The 14,680-nt window shown below is 42.3% G+C and overlaps 1 protein-coding gene across 1 annotated transcript in view; it reads right to left on the bottom strand.

The window, feature by feature from the left end:
• brwd1 (bromodomain and WD repeat domain containing 1) overlaps positions 1 to 14,680 on the bottom strand; it is a 46,944-nt gene that overhangs the window by 29,278 nt on the left and 2,986 nt on the right. The window contains exons 5-17 of the mRNA XM_017681571.2: positions 12,308 to 12,458; positions 12,121 to 12,219; positions 10,807 to 10,967; positions 10,179 to 10,400; positions 9,888 to 9,988; positions 9,503 to 9,573; positions 9,317 to 9,417; positions 9,167 to 9,207; positions 5,440 to 5,541; positions 5,193 to 5,346; positions 4,895 to 5,029; positions 4,269 to 4,397; positions 2,692 to 2,917 (exon numbers count right to left, since the gene is read on the bottom strand). Of these exons, the coding sequence (XP_017537060.1) occupies positions 2,692 to 2,917; positions 4,269 to 4,397; positions 4,895 to 5,029; positions 5,193 to 5,346; positions 5,440 to 5,541; positions 9,167 to 9,207; positions 9,317 to 9,417; positions 9,503 to 9,573; positions 9,888 to 9,988; positions 10,179 to 10,400; positions 10,807 to 10,967; positions 12,121 to 12,219; positions 12,308 to 12,458 (1,693 nt within the window). The remainder of the gene's footprint in view (positions 1 to 2,691; positions 2,918 to 4,268; positions 4,398 to 4,894; positions 5,030 to 5,192; positions 5,347 to 5,439; positions 5,542 to 9,166; positions 9,208 to 9,316; positions 9,418 to 9,502; positions 9,574 to 9,887; positions 9,989 to 10,178; positions 10,401 to 10,806; positions 10,968 to 12,120; positions 12,220 to 12,307; positions 12,459 to 14,680) is intronic.

Here is a 14,680-nt window from a genome sequence, read left to right as displayed (position 1 = left end):
GGAACCATCATCATAAAGAGGCTGGAATGCTTCCAGAGGAATATGCAAGTCTGAATAAGTGATGTATTAGTCTTGCACAATGTCACAATTAGTAGGAAGCAAGAAGGCCCTTAGAAATAATGATGAACAGAGCTGTAGATGATTTGAGAATGACTAAACACTGACATCACTGTAACTCTTCCAAAATCAGCAAATTTCAAAAGGGGTAATCAAATCCTTCAGCCTGACCCTAACCTTGCTCACATTTCTTATTTTTGCATGCGTATTTTTTAAATAACATGTTTTAATGGTCTATAAATATTTCAGTATATTGGGTTAATATTTAATCTCTCTCTCTCATAGATGAAAACTTTGTATCTCCAGTTTTTGACCTTTTTCAGTTTTTCACATAATTTGAGAATGTGTGTTGTTCTTTACACTGTGTATCAATTTCATGATGATGAACCAAATGAAATGATCCAGAATGACTTGGAAAAAAGTTTGGTTCCATTGACTTACATTAAAAGTAAAGTATGTTTTTTCCTTCTCCTTAAAAGTCATCATTCTGGAGATGTGAGGTTTCCTTCCAACAACAATATAATAACAATAATTTATATTTTATATGTATACACTATATATATATATATATATACACACACACACACACATACACACACGCACACAGGGGGGAAAAAGTATTTAGTCAGTCACCAATTGTGCAAGTTCTCCCACTTAAAAAGATGAGAGAGGCCTGTAACTGACATCATAGGTAGAGCTCAACTATAAAAAAATTAGAAAATCGCATCGTCTGATTTTTAAAGAATTTATTTGCAAATAATGGTGGAAAATAAGTATTTGGTCACCTACAAACAAGCAAGATTTCTGGCTGTCACAGACCTGTAACTTCTTCTTTAAGAGGCTTCTTTGTCCTCCACTCATTACCTGTATTAATGGCACCTGTTTGACCTTGTTATCTGTATAAAAGACACCTGTCCACAACCTCAAACAGACAGACTCCAAACTCCACTATGGTGAAGACCAAAGAGCTGTTGAAGGACACCAGAAACAAGACTGTAGACCTGCACCAGGCTGGGAAGACTGAATCTGCAGTAGGCAAGCAGCTTGGTGTGAAGAAATCTACTGTGGGAGCAATAATCAGAAAATGGAAGACCTACAAGACCACTGCTAATCTCCCTCGGTCAGGGGCTCCACGCAAGATCTCAGCCCGTGGGGTCAAAATGATCACAAGAACGGTGAGCAGAAATCCCAGAACCACACGGGGGGACCTGATGAATGACCTGCAGAGAGCTGGGACCAACGTTACAAAGGCTACTGTCAGTAACACACGACGCCGCCAGGGACTCAGATCTTATCCGGGCGCGTCTGAAGTTTGCTAGAGAGCATTTGGATGTTCCAGATGAGTATTTGGAGAATGTCATACGGTCAGATGAAACCAAAGTAGAACTGTTTGGTACAAACACAGCTCGTCGTGTTTGGAGGAGAGTGAATGCTGAGTTGCATCCAAAGAACACCTGTGAAGCCTGGGGGTGGCAACATCAGGCTTTGGGGCTGTTTCTCTGCAAAGGGACCAGGACGACTAGTCTGTGTACATGAAAGAATGAATGGGGCCATGAATTGTGAGATTTTGAGTGCAAACCTCCTTCCATCAGCAGGGCATTGAAGATGAAACATGGCTGGGTCTTCCAACATGACCATGATCCCAAGCACACTGCCAGGGCAACACAGGAGTGGCTTCGTAAGAAGGATTTCAAGGTCCTGGAGTGGCCTAGCCAGTCTCCAGATCTCAACCCCATAGAAAACCTTTGGAGGGAGTGGACCAACATACCAGCAGCGGTGTGCACCCACCTGGTGAAGACTTACAGAAAACGTTTGACCTCTGTCGTTGCCAACAAAGGATAAATAACAAAGTATTGAGATGAACTTTTGTTATTGACCAAATACTTATTTTCCACCATTATTTGCAAATAAATTCTTTAAAAATCAGACGATGTGATTTTCTGAATTTGTTTTCCTCATTTTGTCTCTCATAGTTGAGCTCTACCTATGATGTCAATTACAGGCCTCTCTCATCTTTTTAAGTGGGAGAACTTGCACAATTGGTGACTGACTAAATACTTTTCCCCCCCACTGTACACACACACACACACACACACACACACACACACACACACACACACACACACACATATATATATATATATATATATATATATATATATATATATATATATATATACACACACACACACACACACACACACACACACACACACACACATATATATATATACACACACACACACACACACACACACACACACACACACATATATATATATATATATATATATATATATATATATACACACACACACATACATACACACACACACACACACACATATATATATATATATACACACACACACACACACACATATATATATATATATATATATATATATATATATATATATATACACATATACACACACACACACACACATACATACACACACACACACACACACACATTATATATATGCATATATAATATAAAATCTTATATTATTGTTATTATATTGTTTATATTATATTGTTGTTGGAAGGAAACCTTGTATCTCCAGAATGATAAATTTTAAGAAGGAAAAAACATATACATAAAACACAGAGACATCTGTTGTGTCTTACTCGTCGCAACGTAGCCCAGCTGAGGAACCAGGTGTTCATCTGCAAAGTTCTCCCTGCCGGGCACCAGCCTCTGATATCGGGGGGGATGAGGGTTCCCGTCCACATCGACCAGGAAGGGGGGAGGCATGAGGTGAGGAGCCTGCTGGGTCTGCTCATCCAGGACGAACCCGTTAGAGTCTCTGATCAACGGCCGGTAGTCCGTGTGAAAAAACACCTGATCTGGAAGCTGCAGAATGTTTCAGAGGAAATCTGGTGAGGCACTGAATTCATCACCAGGTCTCTTTATGAATAACGTCTTGCAGTCGGTGGCTCAGCAATTCAAACAAGCCACAATGTAAGAGCATTGACTGGGGTTCCCAGTCACAGTATGCACATTTCTTTCAGGCTTTTAGGCAGAGAAAGACAAGAAATTATGAAGAGTAGAGAATTCCAGAGTTTGGAGGCAGCAGCTCTGAAAAATCTGCCACTGATAGTAGAAAGTCTAATTGAGGGAACTGTGAGGAGACCAGAATTAGAAGATCTGAGAGCATGAGAGGAACAATATAATGAAATGAGACCAGAAGTGTATGTTGAAGCCAGACAGTGAAGGTAAGAAGGATTTTGTACTTAATCATACAACTAATAGGAACCCAATGCAACTGTCGAAGCACAGGAGTAGTCTGAGCTGTGCGCCTCATGGGAGGCAAGAACCATGGCTGCTGAGTTTTGGATGTACTGAAAAAAGCTGATTAGTTTAGCTGGACGTCCACAAATTGAGTTACAGTAATTAATGCTCTCATCTTCTCTCACATTGATCAACATTGAAGTACTTACTAACTTAACGGTCTGAATCAGGTGTGTAAAGCAGAGTAACATCAGAAGAAGGAGTGTACAAGAGAGAAAATACATGTGTGCACAAAATTTAAAATCTGTTACCACTCAATAACTACAACCATCAGGGCACAACATCCTGACCACCTCCTCGTTTCTACCCTCACTGTCCACTTTATCAGCTCCACTTACTGTATAGCTGCTCTCTGTAGTTCTACAGTTACAGACTGTAGTCCATCTGTTTCTCTGATACTTTGTTAGCCCCCTTTTACCCCGTTCTTCAGTGGACCCTCACAGAGCAGGTACTATTTGCATGGTGGTGGTGTGTTAGTGTGTGTTGTGCTGGTCTGAGTGGATCAGACACAGCAGCGCTGTTGGAGTTTTTAAACACCTCAGTGTCACTGCTGGACTGAGAATAGTCCACCAACCAAAAACATTCAGCCATCAGCGTCCTGTGGGCAGCATCCTCTGACCACTGATGAAGGACTAGAGGATGAACACAGACTGTGCAGCAGCAGATGAGCTGTCGTCTCTGACTCTACATCTACAGTGTGGACCGACGACCCACACTAAAACACCAGCACAACATCAGTGTCACTGCAGTGCTGAGAATGATCCACCACCCAAATAGTACCTGCTCTGTGAGGGTCCAAGGATCTCCGTTTTCCCTCCGAGATGACAGCGTCCACAGTCAGTTCAAGCTACAACTGAATGTATGTAATTAAGCAAAGCCTTTAACATGATGGGTTTACTAGAAACAAACAAACCTTTTCGTACGGTTTAGAACTCCCAAATCCAAAAATCACAAGATGACCATGGGAGTCCGTGCAGGCGAAGCGATGACCATCGGGGGTGAACTTACAGTCAAACACAGCACCGTGTCCCTGACCTTCAATCTGACCACAAACATTAAAAACACACTGTTTAGCCTCTCAAAGCTCAACAAGACCAAAAAATTGTCTTTAAAAACAATCCAGCAAGAAGGGCTGAAAAGAGCATCAGTTTATTGGAACAATTTTCCAGCATAATTAAACAGTTGAGCTTTAAACAGAGTCGTTCAGAATGGTTTGGTGTGAAATGCTCTGTTCTAGAGAAACTTACAGAGTCAGAATTGTTCACAGTGGTTGTGATAGGAACCAGACGTCCACTTCTAAAAGCTATGCAGGGCACTGTGCAGCAAAATGGTCCCCAAAGAAAACCTATTATTCCAGATTTTCTTCTATCATCATCAATATTCCATTTAAAACTATATATAAAAAGACGTGTAAGACAAGTATGTTGTAGTCATGGCGACCCCTGGTTCCCATCACCATCACTGTAAAAACATCTGAACCATTTCACACCAAACCCACATAAATATACCGCATACGAAGATAATATGAGGACAGTGTACCATGTTAAAGTAATGCTGAATCTTAGAGCCTTTCACAAGGTCCCATATGAAAACGTTCCCATCATGCCCTGCAGAAAGCATGACTCTGGGGTCATACGGATGAGGCTCCAGCACGAACACTTCAGCCTCATGACCCTGCAAAAAAGAGAACACCATTACAGTCGGTTTCACCCTAATGGTGGCGACGGCTTCTCGCCGCATGACCAGACAAATAAAAGACACCAGATATCAGAAAAAAAGTGTCACAGCAGAAAAACTGAGCAATTTTCAGTTAAACTTGTATAATAATGTCCCCCACCTTTAAGACATGCAGCAGCTGCCCTGTGTAGGAGTTCCACACTTTGAGGAGATGATTATTGACAGCAGTGATGACTGTGTTGTCGTGGCGATCCCATGACACCATGGTGACCTTGGGTTTGAAAAAGTTCTCTTCTTCTGTTGTCGGCCCAGAGCTGTGGTCAGAAATAAAAGATGAACGCTGCAGAGCTTTTTTTTGCAGTGAGGAACACGACTGATATCTGATAAGAGCTGAGAGGAGTTCGTACCCTGGCAGCGTAGCGGACATGTCCAGCAAAATACTCCTCCACTGGTGCTTCTGATGGAGCCGCCAGATACGAGCTGTGCCGTCGCAACTTCCACTCACAAACCTGAGAGACACTCAGTCATTACATCACCTTCACCTGTCATTATCAGTCATCATCCATTAATCACACTCGCCGTGTGAACCTGGAACTGATCCCGACTGACATAAGAACTGTCACTTACAATGAATTTAAGGAGCTACAAATCTGAGATCTTAATAACCAACTAATCAACGTTACCAAGAACATTGATAATAAAAACTAAATGGCAAATAAACCAACCGTTAAGGACAGCTACAGACTTCACACTGTTTAAAGATATAGTGTGTAAGATTCAGAGGGATCTATTAGCAGAAATGGAATTTATTTCATTAGTATGTAAATATGAATCACTGTGTTTTTTAGCTTAGAATGAGTCCTTTGTATCTACATAGTGAGCAGCTCCCCTTCTGCCCTGTGTCCACAGTTGACCAGAACGGTCAAACCAAACACTGGCTGTAGAGGGGGGCTTTCACGCTTTTATGCTGAAGTAGCAACTTGAACTTGAACTTGGTGTCGCTACAGCTCCGACTGGAAGATGCAGAAAGAAGAATAAATCAGTGGTTGCTGCTGAAGCTGCCGACTATTCTGTGTTGAGAAGTATGAGAAACAAATTGAGGATCAAGCTTATTACTTAGCACAAGAAAAAACGAGGGAAGGTGAATCAGGAAGAAGCAAAGCAAAAATGGGGAAAGACGACGGCAGAAAACCTGACGGCCACCACAGGTTCTACTACATGCTTGAAGCGGAGGGTGAGGGAGTTTATTTTTCATTTGCACGACATGTCATGACATTTATGCATTGAAATGCTTGTGGTGAGGCTCAGATAAATCCCTCTACAGAAAGTAAATAAGTAATTATATATATATACACACACACACACACACACACATACTAATGTGCGCATGATGCTTGTTACAGCAGGTCCCGTTCGTGTTATTTAATTTTGACTCTTAACTTTTCTTTACCTTTTTAATAGTTTATTTATTTTGACATGGTAATTTAGGTAAACAAGAGCTTTGGTCTGTTTTTTCGCCGTGAAAGTGCTGCTTTCACTCACTCTCCATGTCCGCCGCAGCGATGCAGCATGGCCGCTTTGTTTACACCCGGGATCAGCTGATCACGCTGAAGCCAGTCGGCATGACGACCAGGACAACAAACATCCCCAAAGAGCTTTGGAGACGGACGCACAGGCGATGCAGAGAGGGAATAAACCAGCGCACGGGGAAAGCGAGGGAGAGACGGAGGAGGCTTATGGAGAAGAAGGGATATAAACCGCATCTCCCCTCCGTCGTCATGGGCAACGTGAGGTCGCTGGCGAATAAGATGGACGAGCTGACAGCACTAGTCAGGAGTCAGAGGGAGTACCGGGAGTGTAGTTTAATGTGCTTTTCAGAGACATGGCTACACCAGGACATCCCGGATGACCATGTTTCCATCAATGGCTTCCAGACTGTTCGGGCCGACCGGGGCTGCACCGAGAGCGGTAAGCGCAAAGGAGGAGGGCTCGCTGTGCTAGTTAGTAACCGCTGGTGTAACCCTGGTCACATTACCATCAAGGAACGTACCTGTTGCCCAGACATTGAACTGCTGGCTGTTGGACTCAGGCCATATTATTTACCGAGTATTCGCATGCCATCATCGTGACATCAACATTCCCCCCTCTGCCAAACTGACGTCAGCAAGTGACGTCATTTACTCAACTACAGCACGTCTCCAGACGCAACACCCAAGTGCCTTTATCGCCATATCAGGTGATCACTATGGCCAAGGCACTACCACACTTCACTCAGTAGAGCTGATGCACTTCATACAGCTGCTCTCCCCTCCCCCTCTGGGTAGGTCAGACCACAACTTGGTGAACCTTAGCTCCTGTTATGTGCCGCTGGTGAAGAGTCACCAGATTTGTAGGCAGCAGCGTGAGCTCTTAGTTTGTCTCGAACCTCAGCAGCGATCCAGCGTTTCTGACATTTTTTGTTTGGTACAATGTCTTCAGTGCATTTACTGATGTAGCTCGTGATGGAGTCAGTGCATTCATTGATGTCTGTGCCATCCGCATCACGGAACATCATCCAGTGGATTCAAAGCAGTCTTGAAGTGTGAAGATGGCCTCCTCACTCCATTGATAGACTGATCTGAGAACTGGTTTTGCCTGTTTAAGTCTTTGTTTGTATGCAGACAGAAGACTAGAGGTGTGATCAGCTTTGCCAAAGGCAGGGTGGGGGAGGGGGTTGTAACTGTCCTTGACTGCGGTGTAGCAGTGGTCAAGACTCTGTTCTCCTCAGGTGGGAAGTTTAATATGCTGGTAGTATTTGAGCAGAACCTTCTTCAAGTTTGCCCTGGTAAAGTCCCCAACCACAATAAAAGCAGGTTCAGGGTGAACGTTCTCCAGTCCATTAATAGTTGCGTACAAAACATCCAATGCACGTGACTCATCTGCCTGAGGTGGGATGTAAACGGTCGTGAGGATGACTGAGCTAAAGTCCCTGGGCCAAAAAAAAAGGGTCGAACTTTGACTGTTATGAGTTCAACGTCTGGAGAGCAGTGACCAGCAAGAACCGCTACATCTGTTTCCCATCGAGAGTTCACCATAACACGTAGCTCGCTGCCTCTGCCCTTACCATAGTCCAGAGTCCTGTCTTGGTGGTAGACGGTGAAGCCGGCCGGTGTGACGCCGGTGTGACGCCGTTGTTTGGTGTTGCTGCAGAGAGCCACATCTCTGTGAGCCCTAAAATGCAGCAGCTCTCAATGTCGTGCTGAAACCTGATCAGTGTGTTCAGCTCGTCTATTGTTCTCCAGCGATTAGACATTTGCGAGCAGAATACTTGAAGCAGAGGGTTGAAGCTCCTTCTCCTTGTCCTACACAGTATCCCGGCGCACCTGCCCCTCTTGCGCTTCCTCCTACTCCGCCGGCGCTTTGGTAATCAAAGAGGCAGAGGAGTCGCGAAGGGGCAGCCGAGCCAAAGTCCGAGCGCGAGTTTGAGTTAAAGTCCGCATTGAGCGATGATCAGATGTTCAAAAGAGTTTGTCAATCATACCGAAATGTTCCCAAAAGCGGTTTGTGCAAAAACACAAAGAAACAGCGCAATAAAACGCAAAAAACTGTAGAGTTTACCCGGAGCTCTCACCAGCGCGGCCATTCTATGGCGCACTTGCATTTTTCATGATAAAAAAGGGATAATTAGGCCTGTTTAATTGGTTTAAGTGCAGAAAGTCATTATATCCAGAGTTCACGGTTAAAATATGAAAAATTAAAAAGAAAAGAAAAAAAGGCTAAAGCATTGTGTCTGTGTCAAAACATGGAAAACGTCTATTCTTTTTGCACTTTACCTTTAAGTTTAAGTTTATTTTTATTTTATGCATTTCCTTTTAACTGTCTTCTATTTCTTTAAGCTAGATTTGAGTTTTTCACTCTTATTCTATTCTCTAATTTTATAAGCCTCTATTTATCCATTTGCTTTTATTTGCGTAAACACACCAAATTGTCTGTATGTATGAACAGTGCTATTTAAATAAACTAAGGCATCATGATTAAGATTTTGATCATACCACCACATCCCTGAGGCTGGACACATACAAGACTGCTGCTATTCTTTTAAAACAAAACTCTCTATACTAAAACTGGTACAGCATTTTGTCTGTAAATACGTACCTCTCTCCTGTATTACAAAACTGGATACTGTCCACTTTATCCTACAAAATAGACAAATCAAAGCAAAGTAGAAGATCAGAATCATGTTTGGTCACTGTGCTGTGCTCAACAACAGTTTAACTGAGAAGCAGACAATCCGACCATTCTTACCGTGTGTGAATCGAGCTCTGCTATCTTCTCCGGACTCCCACTGCCCAAATAATAAATCCTGATGACATCATCGGTGCTACCTGTAGCCAGGAATACCCCACCTGTGACAAATAAAAACTGTTTTAGTGTTTATGTTAAAGGAACCTGAAGGAATCTGACAAAAAACATAGGATCCTTCCACCGTACCGGGGCTAAACGAGGAGCACACCATCTGAACACCGGGCCTCGGTTTTTCTGTGAACTTCTGAGGACGATCACTGCAAAACCAGAGTCAGAACCAGCTTATGATCCACAGTTCTAAGATTTCAGATTAAAATACTAATCATTTTTACATCAAAATCGCTATTTAAAAGAGTTTAAAGCAGCAGTGTTTATTTTTAGAACATAGTTCCAATCCCTTTAATGCTCTGCCAGTTTTAAGTATGAAGATTTGACCTAATAACACAGTTTGTGAACTGCTTGTAAGCCACAACAAACACCCTGTGGTGTGACATCACAACTATGTGCCAGTCTGGCACAGAACATTCAGCACTGAAGCTTTAAACCGGTGAAAGAACACATCTGCGCTCACCTGAAACTGGTGTTACTGACGTCCCACTGCCAGAAGCAGACAGTAGCATCAGTTCCTGTGGAAACCATGTACCTTTTTGAGCCCTTGGCAAACGGAGAAAACTAAAGGAGGAATAAAAAATATATATATATTTTCAAACCAGACCAACTGAATGAAAGCATGCAAATTTATTATATGTAGCATTTTTACATTTTAAAAGGCTCATCTAACTATGAATTCAAGCCACATCCTCATTTCATATTTGAGTGGACAGCTTCTTTATTCTCATTGCTGTCCACCTAAAGAGCACACCTGTAAAGAGGTAATGGATCCACTGTGGCCCTGCAAGACTGCCACCGGGGCACATGTACGAAGGCACCAGACGCGGATGGTTTTGTCGCAGCTCCCGGCTGCAATCAGCGTGTTCTCCTGGTTTACAGCGAGGTCCGATATCTCAGCGTGGTGTCCTCGCAGCGTGGAGTGCAGCCTCCCATCAAAAGAGGACCAGATCTTTACCAAGGCATCATCTGAACCCTGAAGGACACAAAGAGGAACCGGACTGAGCATCGTTCTCTGGAGCCAGTAGAGTCAGCAGCAGAAGCAGAAGCGACGCACCATCATGAAAGTTCTCGGGTGAAACGGAAACTAAAATTCGCCTTAAATTTTGTAATTTTATTTACTCTTTTGAGACCAAAAGGTAATAAAAAATGGCCTAATTACTGCTTTTAATGCAACCAAACAGAGCTGATTGCTTGGTGTGTGTCGGGAGTGAAAGGTTGTCGATTTGAGAATATTATCGTTTAATAATCTGTTGTTACAAACATTAAAAATAGAAGGAAACATTTAAAAACACTTCTTAGAATTTAGTTCATGATATTTAAATCTGCAAAATAAGAGTTCTTATTAATATTCATAATGGCAGGTGATTGTAAACTCTGACCGTAAAGATTCTGGATCCCGTTCGGTCGAAGGCGATGCAATAAACGGCAGAGAGATGTCCCAGAATTCTCCTGTGCATCTTCAAGTGCTGATAGTTGCTGACAGGATGGACAAAGCTGAAGCGCTGAGTTCCTGTCAGCTCGCGGCCTCGACACACCTCCACTACACACACACACACACACACAGCCCAATACAGAGAGATCAACACACACAAACACAGCCTGCAGCTCCTCTCTGACCTGCTCATCCACAGCCAAACTGAAAACAAAACTACAATACAGTGAAAAAACAGTGACTTGCTCAGCAACTGTGGACAGAAACCAGACAGCTCTTAATCCAGGATGCAAGAACACAGAGTTCTGAATATTACAGAACTGCAGTGAACAGAGTACTGTTCTGTATCGACCTGCATCGCGGCGCATCGCGTTATACTGCAGTGTTTCCTGCTGTATCACAAGGCAAAAGCTGGTTTTTCAGTAAAACAATTCTATTGAGAATCATGAACACTTAAAGAACCCTTTGCATGATTAAAGGGTTCTTTGCTTGGTTAAATGTTTCTTCAGACTGATGGAGAATTGTGCTGTCGATGGTTTGGCTCTATATATAACCTTTCTGAACATGGTTCTAAATAGCACTAAAAAGGATCTTCTTGTAAAATGATTGACATCGTAACAATAGCAGAACCCTTTTTGGTACTATATAGGCCCATATACAACACCTTCTCCATCATTCTGAAGAACTCTTTCATGATGCAAAGAATCATGCAGAATCATGGCTCTCTGAATGTACATGGTCCAGTATTTCCCCTAAAGAACCATTGTGGAACCATATTTTAAGTGCACTTTTAAGTGAATTGTACTGTAGTATATTTTACTGTACCAAAATTTTGCAATGTATTTATTTGCATTGTATCATATTGCATCACAATGGATTACAGCATATTATATTATCATGAATATTGAACTTTAATCATGTTGAGTGCTCTAATAAACTGATAACAGAAATAACAGCATGAGGCACATATTAGCAAATAATATCATATAACATCATTAGTTCAAGGCACAATTTCAGCCACTCCTTATTTTTATTGTATGGAAAATGCACCAACGTATCATATCGTACACATAACACACCGAGTACTGGTAAAATAAGATCAGATCATTTGCCTTCTGTCCAATTTGGCAAAGTTCTCATGGTTCTTTAGACCTCTGAAGAGCAGGTGCACATGAAAGCCCTAGAATAAGAGAGGACACCGTAATCCTGCAGCACACGCAGAGAAAACAGCTCCACAAACCAAATAAAATGGAAAGCTCACCCAAATTCGGGGCGTCCCTGCAACTTAAAGGCCTCTCCGGCGGTCTCCCTCTGTGGAGCGCGGCGAAGGACGAGCTCTTCCATCGACTCCCGTCGCAGTCTTGACCGCGAGAGGAGAGCAGATCAGAACATTACACACGCTCAGATAAACAGTCGACAGGTTTAATGTGGTAAGAACGCACACTCACCTTTAGCTGTACGCAGTAATGAGTGTCTCCCTGTCCCCAAAAGAGAACGCACCCCCGCTACACCAGACGGCACCTCCCTGTCCAGAACCGGGCCAATCTGCCTGCATACCTGCAGCAGGTGATCTGGGGCGATATGCTTGTTGGCAGCAACCTGGTGGAGCAAGAACACACAGGAACATCGTAACATTAAGATTTTTACCAAACACCAAATCACTGTGTTTAATTTTTCTGAGATTTCTGAACTAGAAAAAATGAAATACACCAATATTAAGAATAATAATAATAATAATAATAATAATAATAATAATAATAAAGTCCGTAACATGAAATATCCAGACAGCTCTCTCACTCACAGCTGGCATCTGACCTGGAGCTGATTCGAGATGCAGCTCCACATTAGACGAAGCACAAAACACACAGGCTGAATGTGTTTAAGTGTAAATAGATCAGATTCTTTGCTCCTGGCAGAACAGACAGACGGTGTTGCCGCTAATCATTTAGGGAAAATGAAATTAATGTGAAGAGCTTCATCACTTCACTCAGAAGCTGCCGGTCCCTACCTGCTACTACAGTGCACTAATGTAATAAGCTGTGTGTTACTGTAATATTATCATAGCATAAAATCACTTAACACAGTCTCGAGTGAATTACTGCTTCAAAGAATGGTGATAACACGTTATAGACTGGGGGACAGAACGTCACGGACTGGGGTTCAATGCCCCGCTTGGGTAATCACCCTACAACGATACCAATAAGAGTCCTTGGGCAAGACTCCCACACTTAAAGGGCCAAAAGTCGGCCGACGGGCTTAAAGGCTGTTGAGAGTCTCAACGCTTTTTAAGCCTGTTAGCTAAATTTTTGCCAGATTTATTTTAGCCTGTTAGCTCCCTACTAGCAAGTCAGGTATCTTTAGGCTTACTGACTCTCGTTTAGCCAGTTAGCTCTCTTTTAGCTCTTTATCTTTTAGCCTATGTAGCCTGTAAGCTACCCTTTAGAATGCTACATTTCGGTTGAGTTACTAAGAAAATAAGCTTTCAGTCCATCAGACTAAACAGAACCAGGTTCTTACTGGGTTCTTCAACCACCAGTTCACCTGGTGCTCCATGCAAACAGACCAGCCCTGTGTACAACGGCTGCAATATCATCCAAACTATCAGAATATCAATCAATCAATCAAATTTTTGATAAGTTGGTTCATCCCACACGCAGAAAGATTGATAGTGTTCAAAGGTTTGTGTAAAATCCACATTCATAGAAAGTAAAGGTCAGGCTGATGTTCCCACCGTTGGATCTTGGCCCAGATCAAAAGCAGAAAATGACAGTTTCATTTTAGTTCTGGTTCACTTGCCGTTCACACCGACGCATTTAAGATTAAGTAAATAAACTAAAGTCAACTTTTACATTGGCAGATTATATGACGTACAGTGACCGTTAGAATGTCCACTGAATTTTCTGAAATGCACTGTTCTCTGTTCTCTCTGCGCTGGTTTTATTTATGTCTTGTGATGTTAGATGAATGAGCCATGAGACTCACTGCGTTGCCGTGGTTACAATGCAGAGGAGATGAAATCCTTGTATCAGCCAAGTGGCTCACTGCTTTTAAAGAACGGAGGAATCTCAGCACAATAATACAGAAAATACTGTGTGTGTGCGCAGTCAAACACGTATATGGAGATTTTATAATCTCTGTTCTATAATTACTGATTCAGAGCTGATGAAGAAATAAAAACACATGCGTGCATCAAAAAGGAATCAGAAAATCAAGTTCAGCATCAGAGTTTGTAGTGAAATGGAAATGTCACTTTTCTGATGTCAGCAAGATGTGACGTGTCACCACAGCATGGTCAGGTGGCGAAAAACACTCCTTCTGCTCAACACATCAGAAAACACTATTAACAACTAAGCGCTACACAACACCGAGCTTTAAACGTGGCAGGGCGACAAATTACAAACTGAAAAGCACTTATTGCTTCTTCTCTGACTGTTTGTTACGACTGTCTCACCTTCCCACACCAGCAGGTCATAAAGCGGGTCAGAGTTTTTAACTAAAATCGCTTTAATGAAGCAGATGGGTCAGTTATAGCGTAAGTCAAAGTTTGCCATTCTGACAGCAACACTAAATAATAAACGGTAAATTAGTTTAGCTAGAAAACAATAAGAAAGACAAACAGGAAATATATTACAGACAAGGCTGCTGTGCACATGGGTTACATTTAATTGTTTTATACAAATATGAAGGTACACACACACACATGAAGTGAAACACTACATACACACTAGTGAACACACACACTAGGGGGCAGTGTGTGTATATATACACACACATACACACACACATACATACATATACATATACATATATATATATATATA

The sequence above is a fragment of the Pygocentrus nattereri genome, chromosome 19 (genome assembly GCF_015220715.1).
Source record: "Pygocentrus nattereri isolate fPygNat1 chromosome 19, fPygNat1.pri, whole genome shotgun sequence".
NCBI lineage: Eukaryota > Metazoa > Chordata > Actinopteri > Characiformes > Serrasalmidae > Pygocentrus > Pygocentrus nattereri.
This window is presented reverse-complemented; position numbering and strand designations above follow the sequence as displayed.